General features: G+C 39.5%; 1 protein-coding gene across 9 annotated transcripts in view; it reads left to right on the plus strand.

Annotated features, from left to right (window-relative positions):
- Muc16 (mucin 16, cell surface associated) overlaps positions 1–15,155 on the plus strand; it is a 191,066-nt gene that overhangs the window by 101,780 nt on the left and 74,131 nt on the right. For 3 of the 9 annotated variants that reach the window (XM_076925982.1, XM_076925987.1, XM_076925990.1), the window contains 12 exons: positions 3,872–4,044; positions 4,148–4,183; positions 6,485–6,609; positions 6,834–6,901; positions 7,814–7,986; positions 8,095–8,130; positions 8,800–8,874; positions 11,848–11,969; positions 12,754–12,821; positions 13,836–14,002; positions 14,096–14,131; positions 14,300–14,356. In XM_076925982.1, the coding sequence (XP_076782097.1) occupies positions 3,872–4,044; positions 4,148–4,183; positions 6,485–6,609; positions 6,834–6,901; positions 7,814–7,986; positions 8,095–8,130; positions 8,800–8,874; positions 11,848–11,969; positions 12,754–12,821; positions 13,836–14,002; positions 14,096–14,131; positions 14,300–14,356 (1,136 nt within the window). The remainder of the gene's footprint in view (positions 1–3,871; positions 4,045–4,147; positions 4,184–6,484; positions 6,610–6,833; positions 6,902–7,813; positions 7,987–8,094; positions 8,131–8,799; positions 8,875–11,847; positions 11,970–12,753; positions 12,822–13,835; positions 14,003–14,095; positions 14,132–14,299; positions 14,357–15,155) is intronic. The other 6 variants (XM_076925985.1, XM_076925988.1, XM_076925983.1 and 3 more) reach the window with 5 other exon arrangements.

Here is a 15,155-nt window from a genome sequence, read left to right on the forward strand (position 1 = left end):
AGTATTTTTGCATCAATATTCTGTAGTTCTCTTTCTTATTGCATCATTCTGTGGTTTAGGTATGTGCTTAATGGTAGCTTCATAGAACGAATTGGGTAGTGTTCCTTCTGTTTCATTTCGATGGAATAGCTTGAAGAGGATTGGTATTAGGTCTGTCTGGAAGCTCTGATAGAATTCTGCACTGAAACCATATGGCCCCAGACATTTTTTGGTGGGGAGATTTTTAATGACTACTTCTATTCTTTAGGAGTTAGGCAACTGTTTAGATGGTTTATCTGCTCCTCATTTAACTTTGGTACCGGGTATCTGTCTAGAAAATTGTCCATTTCATCCAGATTTTTTAATTTTGTTGAGTATAGGCCCTTGTAGTAGGATCTGATGATTTTTTTTAAAATTTTCTGTTTCTGTTGTTATGTCTCCCTTTTCAGTTCTGATTTCAGTAATTTGAGTACTGTCTCTGAACCCTTTGGTTAGTCTGGCTAAAGGTTTGTCTATCTTGTTGATTTTCTCAAAGAACCAGCTCCTGGTTTTGTTGATATTTTGTATAGTTCTTTTTGTTTCAGCTTGGTTGATTTCAGCCCTGAGTTTGATTATTTCCTGCCGTCTACTCCTCTTGGGTATATTAGCTTCTTTTTGTTCTAAAGCTTTCAGGTGTGCTGTCAAGTTGTTAATGTATGCTCTTTCCATTTTCTTTTTGTGGGCATTTAGAGCTATGATTTTTCCTCTTAGTACTGCTTTCAGTGAGTCCCACAAGTTTTGATATGATGTGTCCTCATTTTCATTTAATTCTAAAAAGTCTTTAATTTCTTTCTTTATTTCTTCCTTGACCAAGTTATCATTGAGTAGAGCATTGCTCAGTTTCCAAGTGTATGTGGGCTTTCTGTTGTTTTTGTCCATGTCAAAGACGAGTCTTAGTCCATGGTGATCTGATAGGGTACAAGGGATTATTTCAATCTTTTTGTATCTGTTGAGGCCTGTTTTGTGACCAGTTATATGTTCTACTTCGGAGAAGGTACCATGAGGGGCTGAGAAAAAGGTATATTCTTTTGTTTTAGGATGAAATGTTCTATAGATGTCAGTTAAGTCCAATTGGTTCATCACTTCTGTTAGTTTCATTGTGTCTCTGTTTAATTTCTGTTTCCATGATCTGTCCATAGCTGAGAGTGGGTTGTTGAAATCTCCCACTATTATTGTGTAGGGTGCAATGTATGCTTTAAGCTTTAGTAAAGTTTCTTTTATGTATGTGGGTGCCCTTGCATTTGGGGCATAGATGTTCAGAATTTCGAGTTCCTCTTGGTACATGTTTCCTTTGATGAATATGAAGTGTCCTTCTTTACCTTTTTTGATTACTTCTGGTTGAAAAATGATTTTATTTGATATTAGAATTGCTACTCCCGCTTGTTTCTTGGGACCATTTCTTGGAAGATTGTTTTCCAACCTTTTACTCTGAGGTAGTATCTGTTTTTTTTCACAAAGGTACGTTTCTGAATGCAGCAAAATGTTGGGTCCTGATTATGTTTCCAGTCTGATAGTCTATGTCTTTTTATTCGAGAATTGAGTCCATTGATATTAAGAGATATTAAAGAAAAATAAGTGTTGTTTCCTGTTATTTTTGTTATTGGCAGTGGAGATATGTTTGTATAGCTACCTTCTATTAGGGTTGTTGAAGGATTACTTTCTTTCTTTTCCTAGGTTGTAGTTTCCCTCCTTGTGTTGGAGTTTCCCAGCAATTAGCCTTTGAAGTGCTGGATTTGTGGTGAAATATTGTGTAAATTTAGATATGTCATGGAATATTTTGGTTTCTCCATCAATATTGATTGAGAGTTTTGCTGGGTATAGTAGTCTGGGCTGGCATTTTTGTTCTCTTAGGGTCTGTATGATATCGGTCCAGGATCTTCTGGCTTTTATGGTCTCTGGTGAGAAGTCTGGTATAATTCTTATAGGTCTGTCTTTATATGTTACTTTACCTTTTTCCCTTACTGCTTTTAGTATTTTTTCTTTGTTTTGTACATTTGATGTTTTGACTCTTATGTGGCAGGAAGTATTTCTTTTCTGGTCTAATCTATTTGGAGTTCTGTAGGCTTCTTGTATATTTATGGACATCTCTTTCTTTACGTTAGGGAAGTTTTCCTCTATAATTTTGTTGAAGATATTTTCTGGTTCTTTAAGTTGGGAGTCTTTCCCCTCATCTATACCTATTATCCTTAGGTTTGGCCTTCTCATTGTGTCTTGGATTTCCTGTATATTTTGGGTTGGTAGCTTTTTGTATTTTGCATTTTCTTTGACAGTTGTGTCAATGTTTTCCATGGTATCTTCTGCACATGAGATTCTCTCTTCTATCTCTTGTATTCTGTTGGTGATACTTGTGTCTATGATTCCTGATCCTTTTTTTTTTTATGTTTTCTATCTCCAGGGTAATCTCCCTTTGTGATTTCTTTATTGTTTCTACTTCCATTTTTAGATCCTGGATGGTTTTGTTTAATTCCTTCTCCTGTTTGGTTGCATTTTCTTGCAATTCCTTAAGGGATTTTTGTGTTTCCTCTTTAATTGTTTCTATCTGTCTACTAGTGTTCTCCTTAAGTTCTTTGAGAGCGTTATTTATGTCTTTCTTAAAGTCCTCTATCATCATCATAAGTGATTTTAATTCTGAATCTTGCTTTTCTGGTGTAATGGGGTGTTCAGGGCTTGCTATGATGGGGGAACTGGGTTCTGATGATGCCATGTAACTTCATTCTGTTGCTTACGTTCTTGTGCTTGCCTTTCGCCATCTGGTCAACTCTAGTGCTGCCTGTACTTGCTGTCTCTGACTGAAGCCTGCCTTTCCAGTTGTCTCGATTGTGTCTGATCTCCTCGTGGTCCAGATACATCTGTGGTCTTCTCCAGCTGCACTGAGTACAGTGGTATCTCTAGGATGCCTCAGGATATGGTGCCTCCAAGGTAGCAGTCCAGCTAGGTGTCTGTTGCTCTGGGTGCAGTGTCTCCTCTAGGATGTCTCAGGATAAGGTGCCCACTGATATGAGTGCAGTGGCTCCTCTAGGATATCTCAGGATATGTTGTCTGACGCTCTGAGTTCAGTTGTTCCTCTGTGGCTCTGGGTTGAGTGGACCTTCCAGGATGTCTCAGGCAGAATCCGGGATCCACACAACAGCAGACCTGGCAGAGGTCTGCTAGTATTATTTATTATACTGTGATAAGTACTTTGACCAAAAACTTAGGGGAAAATGGTTTATTTTAGCTTTACATCTCAAGTGACCACTTATAATGATTTTCAGGGAAGTCAGAGCAGCTAATGATTGAGACTTCACATCATACCCACAGGCAAAAATCAAGAAACATAAAATTAGGAATGTTCTCCCATTTGTACTCAGATTGACTTCTCTATTCCTATACACTTCAGGACCCCTGGAGTAGGATCTGGCACTAAGCACATAGGATAGGGAGTCCCATATTAATTAGCTTCATTAAGATCATTCCCCAGTGCATGTCCACACATTGGCACAATGTAGATAATTCCTCAATGAAACTCTATTGACAGGTGATACAAGTTGACAGTTAAAGCTAAAAAGCAGAGACATTACTGTCTCTGGTCTTTGCTTTAATTCTCAAATCCACCTCTGTCTTTAACATGAATACTTTGTTCCTCACACCATGAGAACATAGATTAGTGTCTTTCATTCAGTAAACATTCTTACACCAAGCCTGCTGAGGTTCACAGATGACTGGAAGTCAGTATACTCAGAGAATATAAGCCTTATGTGTTACCTCTACACCAGTCACCACATCTCCTTTGGCTCCTTCCTCTCCTGCCCTTCAACTTAAGATGCTTCCTATGCAATCTCTTTATCATCATTCTTTCATCTGTTCTTCTCAGGCCTAAAAAAGATGGAGCAGCCACAGGAGTTGATGCCATCTGCATTCATCATGCAGACACAACTGGACCTGGGCTGGACAATGAACGGGTCTTCTGGGAATTGAGCAACCTGACCAACAAGGTTACTCAGCTGGGCCCTTACACCTTAGACAAGAACAGCCTTTACATCAATGGTGAGCAGTGGCCATGTGTGTTCTTGTCCAGAGCATACACTCTCCTGTCCCAGCCCCCACTTCCTCACTCTACTCCATTCTCACTCTTTTATTTTCTCTTTAGGTTATACACACCAGATCCAGTCCACCACATTTCCAAGTGAGTATTCTGAGGCTCATCAACTCTCTCCTATGCTGTAAGCCCCAGACCCATAAAATATAAAGAAACAAAAGCCCCCATCTGTATTTCTTTCCTTAAGCCTCTCTTCTCCTAGAGATGAACAAAATGTTTGCCCTAAAAAGCTTCCAGTCTTGCTGGAGGCACACCTCAGGAAAATGCTAGCATTAGATATGGACTTTGATCCCTAGCAGCTGGGTAAAAACCTGGGTATCATGGTTCACATTTGTAATTCAAGCTCAAGAAGGAATAGACAAGGGGATCCTTGGTGTTTCATGCTCAGCCAGTCTAGTTGAATTGTGGATGCACAGGCCCTATGACCTTGGCAGGACAATGAGAACTGAGCAAACTGACCAATGATATCAGCCAATTGAACCCATATACCTTGGCCTTAAAACATAAAATGGACAGTGCTTGAGAAAGAACAATACCTGAGGGGCTGGAGAAATGAGTCAGCAGTTAAGAGCACTAGCTGTGCTCCTAGAGTACCTGGGTTCTATTCTATGTGCTTACAAACATGTGTAATTATCGTTCCAAGAGAAGAGATGCCATTTTCTGGCCTTCCTGAGCATCAAGCATGCACATGGTACAAAGACATCCATGTGTACAAAAACACACATAAAATACAATAAAATAATTTATAAAAAGAATGACACCAGATGTTGTCTTTTTGGCCTCCATATGCAATGCAATATATGTGCACACTTGCACATTAAATTGAAATTTTCACACATGTCTACCTCCTCTCATTGCCTCAAAAATGAAAGTATTTTCCACTCTAAACAACTGGTGAAGTTTTAATCCATGGAGTCTATGATTTCTGGTGGGATGACAATTCCTGTCTCCAGTCCTACAATTGGGAATGTTTTCTCTAAAGATGTTCTTATAATTTCAGCATGCCAAAGAAAAAATAAAGCAAGTGACACATCCCTAACCAGCCCAAGGTTAACTCTTGATAACAGGGTCTTCTCAGTTTCCAGAGGATTTCTTTCCTTTTCCAAAGTCAATATCCCAGAGGATTTCTTTCCTTTTCCAAAGTCAATACCCCAAGCCATTTTCTAAAACTCATTATGAATCCTGTAGATTGTCTGTGACTTTAAATGCTTTCCCAGTACTTTAAAGTATCTAAGCCAGCAGGGCTCATAGGTGAGAACTGAAAGGTATAGTGGCCAATGTGTCAAAAACAAATTTAGAGACAGAAGTGCTAGTCCAGTAAAGAACTTGTCTTGTAAGCAGTAGACATGGATTTGATTACTTAAATCCAGGTAAAATTGCCAGATATGGTAGATAATACATATAATTCCAGGACCTGGAGGTAGAGATATGAAGATCCATGAACCTCCCTGGACAGCTAATGTAGCATAAGTGGTATACATTAAGCCAATGATAACCTCTATGCCAAGAGAAGTAGGTGATACTCAGAGAGCAACAGCCAAGGTTGTTTCTCTGGCCTTCACACATATGCATATATGACATATGTCATATGTACTCATATTCACATTAAAAAATCAGATCTAATGCAATAGCATACCCTCATATATGCTGAATGTATAGAATGCATAAAAATTCAATACATGTCCATTATTAACTGTGGAACCTGCCACCTGGAGACTTGATGACAAATCCTTAATAATTTGCTGCCGTTTTACATTTGTATCCTATTTTCATACTACTTGCATTGCGTTACAATACTTTATTCAGTGCAAGCAACCAGTCTAATATAAGTAAAGAACCTCTATATGTAAAGTCCTCATATGGGACACATACAGACTGCCACATACAAACTTGTGAGTGAGATGACTTAGAAGACAAAGATTTTTCCTGCCAAACATGATGAACCGATTTTAACTCCTGGGACCTATGTTGTGGTAGAGGAGAACCAGTTCCTGAAATTTTTCTCTGATTTTCACACTCATGCTTTGACATGCACATACACACCATCATCAGTCAATCAATCAATAGCAACATGTATTTCGCTGAAGAATTGTTGACTTCATAAAAGACTGGGTTTTAAGAAGGAACTTCAGGAAAGAAGAAACCTATAGATATCTTGCCAACGGGTGAGACAGATATAATTCCTTTCTACTTGATTGTGAATTTAGCCTCATGTAGCAATCCTTAGTAATTTAGTTGAAGCTGGTGTGAGGTTTTCTTTTCAAAGAAACTGTTTTCCTAGAGGAAGAATCTCCTCAGTGCAAGAATATGAACACAGCTGTTCCTCAAGCTAAAGTTCAGAGAGAAACAATAGCCTTGGTGTATGTCTTTCTTCTATCTCCTTTGCAGCAGCAGGGCCCATTCTGGAGCATTTTACTGTCAACTTCACCATCATTAACTTAATGTTTGAGGAGGACATGAGTCACCCTGGATCTAGAAAGTTCAATATCACTGAGAGAACCCTACAGAGCCTGGTGAGAGTCCTGCACATTGTACCTAGCACTACACAGAGGTATAAGCCATGCCTTCCTGCCATGCAATGCCCCTGAAAGAAAACTCCAAAGATGAAATCTTGCAAGAAGACCCCACCCATTTCAGCCTGACCTCAAGGATGAAATGTCTCAACACCTTGCCAGCCTCACTTCTGTTCCACCTCTACCTGCTCAGCTCTCATCACTGTTCTAACTTTCTTCCACAGCTGAAGACATTGTTCAAAAAATCCAGTGTCAGAGCCCTGTATTCTGGCTGCAGACTGTCCTTGCTCAGGTACATTTTGGGATATGGAACTGGGGTGCCAGGCCTAAAAATGTGCTCAGTTTCCTTCTTGCTGTCCTTCCACATGGCTTCTGTTCAGGTGAAGTGAGAAAGTCCTGACATAAGATGTTTTCTAATACTTCCACCTCCCCCCAGCTATCTCACACCTAGTGGACAGTATCACAGTTTTAATGTTCCTGATCTTCCTGTCTGAATTTTGACTCCCATTTTCTGCCTTTGGAATAAAGAAATATATTTTTTTTTACACATTCAGATTTTGTTCTCTGGTTACTATGAAGACAAAAATTGCCATTTCCATTTGCTGTCAATCCTAAATCAAGTTCTCACTTGTCTTGGATATGTGACCTCCTCAGATACCAGGACACAAGAGTAGTGATTTCAGTCTTATGTTTGATAAAAAAAAAAAAAAAAGAAAAATTATGACCACATGACTTTTTATTATCTCATTCTAGTGGAAATTACTGTTCTCAGAATCAAATGCTGAGTCCTGTCTGTTCCAATCTTCCTTTTTCCTTCTTAAAAAAAATTGTTCTTCATTTGGTATATATGTGTGACTGTGTGTGAGTGCTTGAACTCATCTGTGTGCGTGCCCACATGCGTTGTGTGTGTGTGTGTGTGTGTGTGTGTGTGTGTGTGTGTGTATGTGTGTGTGAACACCAGTGCCATGGTATTCATATGAAGCTAGAAAATAATTTATTGGCACCACCTCTCTTCTTATACCATAGATGTCCCAGGGATGGAACCCAGGCTGTCAGGACTGGGGGCAAATGCACCCACCTGTTGATCCCTGGGTTTCTACCAACATTTTCATTTACTGTGGCTACTTCCTGCCCTGTGCCAGTATTTCAGGATGCCTCCTTAATATATCCATTTATTATGCATTGTCTCATCTGTCCTTCCCAGACCTGAAAATGATGGTGCAGGCACAGGAGTGGATGCTGTCTGCACTTACTATCCTGATCCTGCTGGCCTTGGACTGGACAGAAAAATGATGTATTGGGAGCTTAGCAGGCTGACCTATGGTATCAACAGGTTGGGCCCTTACATTCTGGATGAGAAAAGTCTCTATGTTGATGGTGAGCAGTAGCCATCTCCACTTTGCTGTAGTGACAAGCCCACATTCTCTCTTACCTCCCTTTCATTATTCCCCTCCATTTTCACTCTTTCTTTCATTTGCTCTACAGGTTACACACATCAGATCATGGCTACCACTACTCGGAGTGAGTATTCTCAGTATTCATAAATCTCAACCACACCTATGATTCCCAGATATAGTATGGGATTTCTGAGTAAAAGAAGAAGCCTCGTCTCCCCTTCACAAACTCTTGTCTGAGACATTTCCTGGAAATACGTGACACAAAAACATGTACTCACTCCAGATAGGGAACTGATGATACACCAAATTAACAATTATACTACTAACCAGCTTGGGTGAGCAGTGAGTTTATTAGGGTTACTCACAAGAGCAGGATAATTCAAAGGCAGCCTCATCACCAATAGCAACCCTAGCATGGGTGACACCTCACACAAGCTGTATCTTTAGAGCTCACTGTTTGACTTGAAGGTACCTCACCAGGTCACAGAATCTCTTCCAGGCAGCTCATCTGGTCAGCATCTTCTGCCCTCAAAACTTTTTACTGCTTCAATAACCTTGGACCCTCAAGAATCTCCTAGTTTTAGCTTTCATTCTAAAGTCTGTTTATTTTGTAAGTCTCATGAGCCATCCCTCTCCTTCCTGGAATGAATGTTTGAATTCAAGTGAAATTGCTAAAGGACATAAGCATATCTCATGTCTAGCCCGTGATAAAGACTTAGAAACAAAATCACCCCAACATCTGTATTGTTTCCTAGATGTCTCTAAGCTAATGACTTTTCTGCTCTAATCATAGGTCTATCTCCCTCCACAGCACCTATGATGACCATTGCTTCTATGGAAATGATAAGCAACTCTCCAAGTCTTACAGGTAAAAATTCTCCTCTCTCAAGATTTTTATATTGGTTCTAGAATCTTTAGAGTCAGGAAAAGGGGTAGAAAAAGTGTCATGCTCTAGATGAGCCCAAGATGGACTCTTGATGACTTTCACATGTTCTTCCAAAACCACCAAGAATCTGCTTAATCCTATCTATTCCCTGGCACTCAGAACTTCTGGTACTTGTTTCTGAAACTTATCTATGGCCACTGTCTTCCAAATCACTTCTCAGCCATTCGTTACAAGTGTATAGAGCAACAGGGTTGTGGGCTGAGACTAGAAATCTGGTGTGTAATCACTGCTGTGCCACCAGCTGTCTCAGCAAAACATGAAATTCCTGTTTTATCAACTGAGCAATTCATCTACAGCTTGCTTAAAGGACTCTTGTTATTGAATAAGTAAGTAGTTACTCTGGATAATACTTTTTTTTCTTTTTCTATATGTTTTATTTACATTTCAGATGTAGTCCCTTTCCCCATTCCCCCCAGGAACCCTAATCCCATCCCCCCTCCTCCTGCTTCTATGAGGATATGCCCCCGCCCACCCTTCCACTCCCACCTTCCCATCCACGATTTTCCCCACACTGGGGCATCCAGCCTTCACTGGACCAAGGACTTCCTCACACCCAGCCTGGGAGCATATAAGGAGAAACCCATGGCCCTAGCTGTATACGTAGGGGAGGATGACATTGTCAGGCATAAGTGGGTGAGGAAGTCTTTGGTCCAGTGGAGGCTGGATAATTCTTAATTTAAATGTGTATCCAGTCATTCACTATGTGTGAAGCCTATAGTCATATTCTTTTATTAGACATTTAAAGAACATTTGATTTGTACTAAATTGATGAACCCTGATAAATCAATCATCAGATAATGAGTCCTCTATATTCAGGATTAGGTTCTGGTTTTTCTTTTTTTCTTTTTTTCTATTCTATCTGCAACATTTTTACTGTGAGACTTATGAAAAATTTGAGGCCTATTGATGTGCTTTAGTGGATGTAGGCTGCAAACCTGAGTTCTATTCTGGGGACCCACATGTTAGAAGGAGAAAACACATTCCCACAAGTTGTCCTTTGACTTTCATATGCACATGCTAACATGTGTGTATATGTCCTCCACAACCACAAATTTTAAAAGCTAAGAAATTAAAGTTGAAAGAATTAAAGTTGAAAAAATATTAGTAATATTTCAAAATTAGGCAAGAAAAACCCATCTGTTACCCTTTGGAATTTAATATCTGTTGGCAACTTCTATTTTTTTCTAGTATGGAGAGTTTGATATCGTGTGGTGATATAAGTCCCCCTTCCAATCATACTACTATGCTAAATTTTCATGATTCAAAATCAACAGGCCTGACTATAGATATAGATTGGCTGATATACTGCAGGCCTAACATTCATGAAATCATAAGTTCCACCTCAACACCACTTAACCTGGGCATGCTGAGGGATGGCTGTAATCATAGGACTTGGACAATCAATGCAGGATGATAAAACTATTGTCATCCTTTACTACATATCAGTTAGAGACCAGCATAGGCTATATGAGACCTTGTCCGAAAGAATTATAGAATTTATTTAAAAATAGTAATGAAATATAGTGTTTAAAGGTGTTATCAGTAATGTAAAGGTAATCAGAATTTAACACAATACCAGAAGATCACATGTGTTAAATGAATAAGCAATATATTAATAAAGTAGTATCTTCTGGTTTTGAGTTGGATTTTGTTATTTGGGAAATTATTTAATTTTCCATTGGCTCCATATTTTTTATTTACATTCATTGATTTATTAACACCCCCTCACTCCCCCCCATGTGTGTGTGTGTGTGTGTGTGTGTGTGTGTGTGTGTGTGTGTGGTGCACCACTATAAAAATGTGGGAGTCAGAAGACAATTTGAAGGAGTCTGTTCTGTCCTTCTACCATGTGGTTTTCAGAAATAGAACTCAAGTCAGCAGGCTTAGCAGCAAGCAGCTTAACTCACAAAGCTATTTTTGTCAGTCTTCATTGTGCCAGGTTTTGGAATTGGTAAATGGACATCATAATAATTATTTGATTTATAATAACAAATCCATTGTGTATAAGCTCCTTTAATAGGACCTCACACATGGAGGACCAACAAATAGATTTCTAAAGAATAAGAATAAAAACAATAATAAAAGCTAATGGGATAGCTAAGTTTTAAAGTGCTTTCCTTGCAAGCCTAAGGATCAGAGTTCAGTTCCCTAGAGCCCATATTAAAGAGTTGGTGAGGGAGGGTAGAGAAGAAAGAAGGGAGAGGGAAGGAGGGAAGAAAAATGAGAGAAGGAAGAAAGAAAAAAGAAAGTAAGGAAGGAGAGAAAGAAATAAGGAAGGAAATAAGGGGTGTAATGTAATGTACTTATAATCCTAGCTCATGGAAGACATAGCCTTGAAGAGAACTGGACCTCACTGGACATCTATTCTAGCCTACCTGAGGAGTACTTGGCCAATTAAAGACCCATCTTATAAAAGCAAAATGGATAGTCCTGAATGAAAACAGCCTAGGTGTCATTTGTCATCCCCATGTATGCTGTCCCACATGCAATGTTTCCCAAATACATGTGCACACACATGCATGTGCACATATATTCAACCACAGGTACACACGCACACACACACATGCATAATCAATAAATAAGCATGTGTCAAAGAACATATTTTGTTAAAACAAAAATTTAAAACGAATAATACTTATATGACTTTGAGCCTCTTAGCTAGTCCAATATATTTCCTTAGTGCATTTGTCAGTTAAGAGTAACAATATATATCCTTGGTACCTATCAGATGAGGCTGATGTCTGAGTCTTTTTTATTATGAAACCATCCACTTCTGAAGAAACCCTTTCTGAGTAATAGAGATGTTCATAGGTGATGTCCCAACCCTAGTTGAGAGAGAGAGAAAAAGTAACTTTAAAGCATGTCTCTTCCATCCCTCCCTTCCTTCTTCTGCAGCAGGACTTGTGCTGGTGCCATTTACCATCAACTTCACTGTCACTAATCTAGAGTATGTAAAGGACATGGGTCACCCTGGATCCAGAAAGTTCAACACCACTGAGAGAATCTTGCAGAAACTGGTGAGACACCCACTCCAGTGTATATAGGCCCACTTACAGATGAAAGCTACACTCACCAACCCAAGTCATGACTCTTATGTCTAGTTTTAAAATGGCTACTGCCTTTACCCAGAAAGGGCCATGCTACAAGCCCTCCCCCCCGCCCCGGCTTCCCTTTCTATCTGCCATTAGCTCCTGGAGGTGATGGCTCCACCAGGCCCTTCCTGAGGTCCTTGAATCTATGGATAAAAGACACACACACAGTTGATTCCTTATCATTTTCTTTCTTGGCATAAATGCTGGACACAGATTTCTCCCACCTAGAAAAATGTGCCCTTTCCAATTTATTATCTCTGTTTCTCCACATGTACTAAACTTTAGTGGCTAGCCCCACCTAGCCCTGCCAAACATCTTTGGCTACCCACTTGTAGTGGAGGCCACAGGCCCAAGCTCTTGCCAAGACCTTGCATGATTGTTACATTCTTCCTCCAAAGCATAGCAGAAAAGGTCCCTCTCCTTCCTTGCCTCTGCCTTTTCCTCCTGGTAACCAGAAGTCCCACCTATATCCTCCACCTAGCAATTGGCTCCCCCAGCCTTGGCTTTGTTTATTGACAAATCAAGAACCAATTGGGGAACGGGATTAGCATTAGAACCTCCACGTACACATGACAAGGAAGGAGGCCCCAACAACCTCATACATAGCTCATAAGTGAAAGACCTGCACCCAGATAACAACTTGCCCTTCTCCTGTCTCCCTTACCCTCATCTACAGCATAGTTCTCATGCCTTTCACCTTTCTCCACAGCTCAGAGCATTATTCAGTAAAACCAGTATTGGACCCCTGTACTCTGGATGCAGACTGATTTTGCTCAGGTGAGATCTTATAATAATAGGCCAGGAGCTACAGAGATAGTTCAGTTAATAAAGGGCATGCTGACCAAGCATGAAGATCTGAGTTTGATCCCCAACACCCACCAGAAAAGTCAGTTATGACAACATGTGCTTGTAAACCCAGTGCTAGAGAAATATATACTAGACAGTCCTGGGGATTGACTGGCCAGTTAGTTAAATCAGTATGTCTTAGGCCTCACAGTGAGAGAGAGAGACAGCGAGAGAAAGAGAGAGAGAGAGAGAGAGAGAGAGAGAGAGAGAGAGAGAGAGAGACTTTTCTCAAAAACAAACAAAAAGCCAAGATAGATGCTATCAAGATAGATAGGTACAATAAACATCTGACATCTATATGCATACATAAGCATAAACACACACATACATACACACACATACACACATGTATCACAATTATGTTGGACCTGTCTTTCCTCAGATATTTCTAGGACAGTTTAATCAGCTTGCCTTCTGTTTTTATGTCCCCAGCACTGGAAAATTTAGAACACACAACCCCTAGTTACATATTAACTCCAGATCCTTCCATTTGTTCTCAGCAGTCCTCATAGCCTGCAACTCCAACAGGATCCTAATGCTCTAATATTCTTAATTCTTTCTTTTTCTTTTGCTCTGAAATAAAGAATTACAGAGGTTAAGGGCTTAAGTCCTGTGCATAGAATTCCTCTTAAGACAGTGTGATTTTCCATTTGCTATAATTCCTAATTCATGTTTTCATCTGTTGTAAATATGACCCTTTTAGGCATTGTGACATGATGATGTAGGTGTGAGTCTTGCATTACATTTAACACTTTCACTTCCATGTCTACTCATGATCACAAGTTAACTATTAGAAATTAGCATATTCATAGAGTATAAGCTTGGCTTTTCAGCAGTACACCAGATGTTCCATTTCTTCTGACCCTTCCATACCTGTCCCAGATACCTCTGGATCTCTTTCCAGATGACCCATTTAATGTCAATTCCATTGCCTGCTTTTCCCAGACTTGAGCACAATGGGACAGCCACAGGCATAGATGCCATCTGCACCTACCACCCCAACATTTCTAATCAAGAGCTGGACAGACAACGTGTATACTGGGAGCTGAAAAAACTGAACATCATGCAGCTAGGGCCCTACATCCTGGACCAAAACAGTCTTTATGTCAATGGTGAGCTATATTTCAGAGTCACAGTGTTGTCCTCCCACACCCCTGCTTTCCCAATTCCACCTAATTTTCACTCTTTTTTCATTTTCTTTGTAGGTTATACACAGCAGATTCTGGCCACCACCCACAGGCGTGAGTATCATGAGTTCTTCATTATTCTTTACTAAGCTCCTGAGTCTGAATCTCTATTCTATGCTTGAGACTAACCTTTATTTAGGGAAGAACAAGGAAGGTGCTACTTCCTTATGTCTCCTCATGGATAGGGTCTTAAGTCAAAACACTTGATTTTTTTTTTTTCAGCTTCAGTGTTGGCCACTGTTTCTGAAGGCATACCAAACATTTCTTTTACCCCAACAGGTATGAATTTTCTACTGTTTCAATTCTCCAAGAAATTTAAAAATAAGCAGAGATCTGAGGCAGATGAAAAAATGTCAGAGGACACCAAAGATTTAATAGAGTCTTCCCAGGTCCCTGGGTAATCTTTGATTATTAAACACTTACCTACCACCTAAAACATTCCCTAGGACCCATTTCTAATATTTTTGGCCCTTCAATTCTGCACCATCCAACATCCATAACTAGCATACATTCTACCATGGCTAGTTGGTGAGGGTATTTATTTAGTCTGTAATGGCTGTTGCTCAAGGAGAAAGCACATTCATTGATCAAATCTCTAGTCTGTCAAATAAACAATCACTCATAAGTTTGTTTTAATAACTATATCAGCACTGAAGATGTAGCTTAGTTAGCAGAATGTTTGCCTATCATAGACAAAATTCTGAACTCCGACCAACATCACATAAAGTGAGCCTTGCACATGCTTGTAACTTGGGAGCTAGAGAAAGAAGGATCAGAATTTAGACTGGGCTACACAAGAGCTAGCTGTTTTTTGTTTTGTTTTTTAAGGGGGAGAGGAGAAGAAAAAAACCTTTGTTATTGAATAGATTAAATAAATAAAAGGTTATTTCTGCTCATTTTCTAATCACGAAAGTATAGTCTTATTGTTTAGCAGAATTTTAAAGGTGTGATTTGTCCAAAATCTATAAGCCTAGTATTTCTGTTTTCTGCATTCCTTCCCTACATATTCTATAATATTTTCTATTTTAAAACTGCCAAATGTACCAGGAAGGTTTTTAAATAGAACAAGAAATATTCA

Source organism: Arvicanthis niloticus, chromosome 27, assembly GCF_011762505.2.
Source record: "Arvicanthis niloticus isolate mArvNil1 chromosome 27, mArvNil1.pat.X, whole genome shotgun sequence".
NCBI classification, from domain to species: Eukaryota; Metazoa; Chordata; class Mammalia; order Rodentia; family Muridae; genus Arvicanthis; species Arvicanthis niloticus.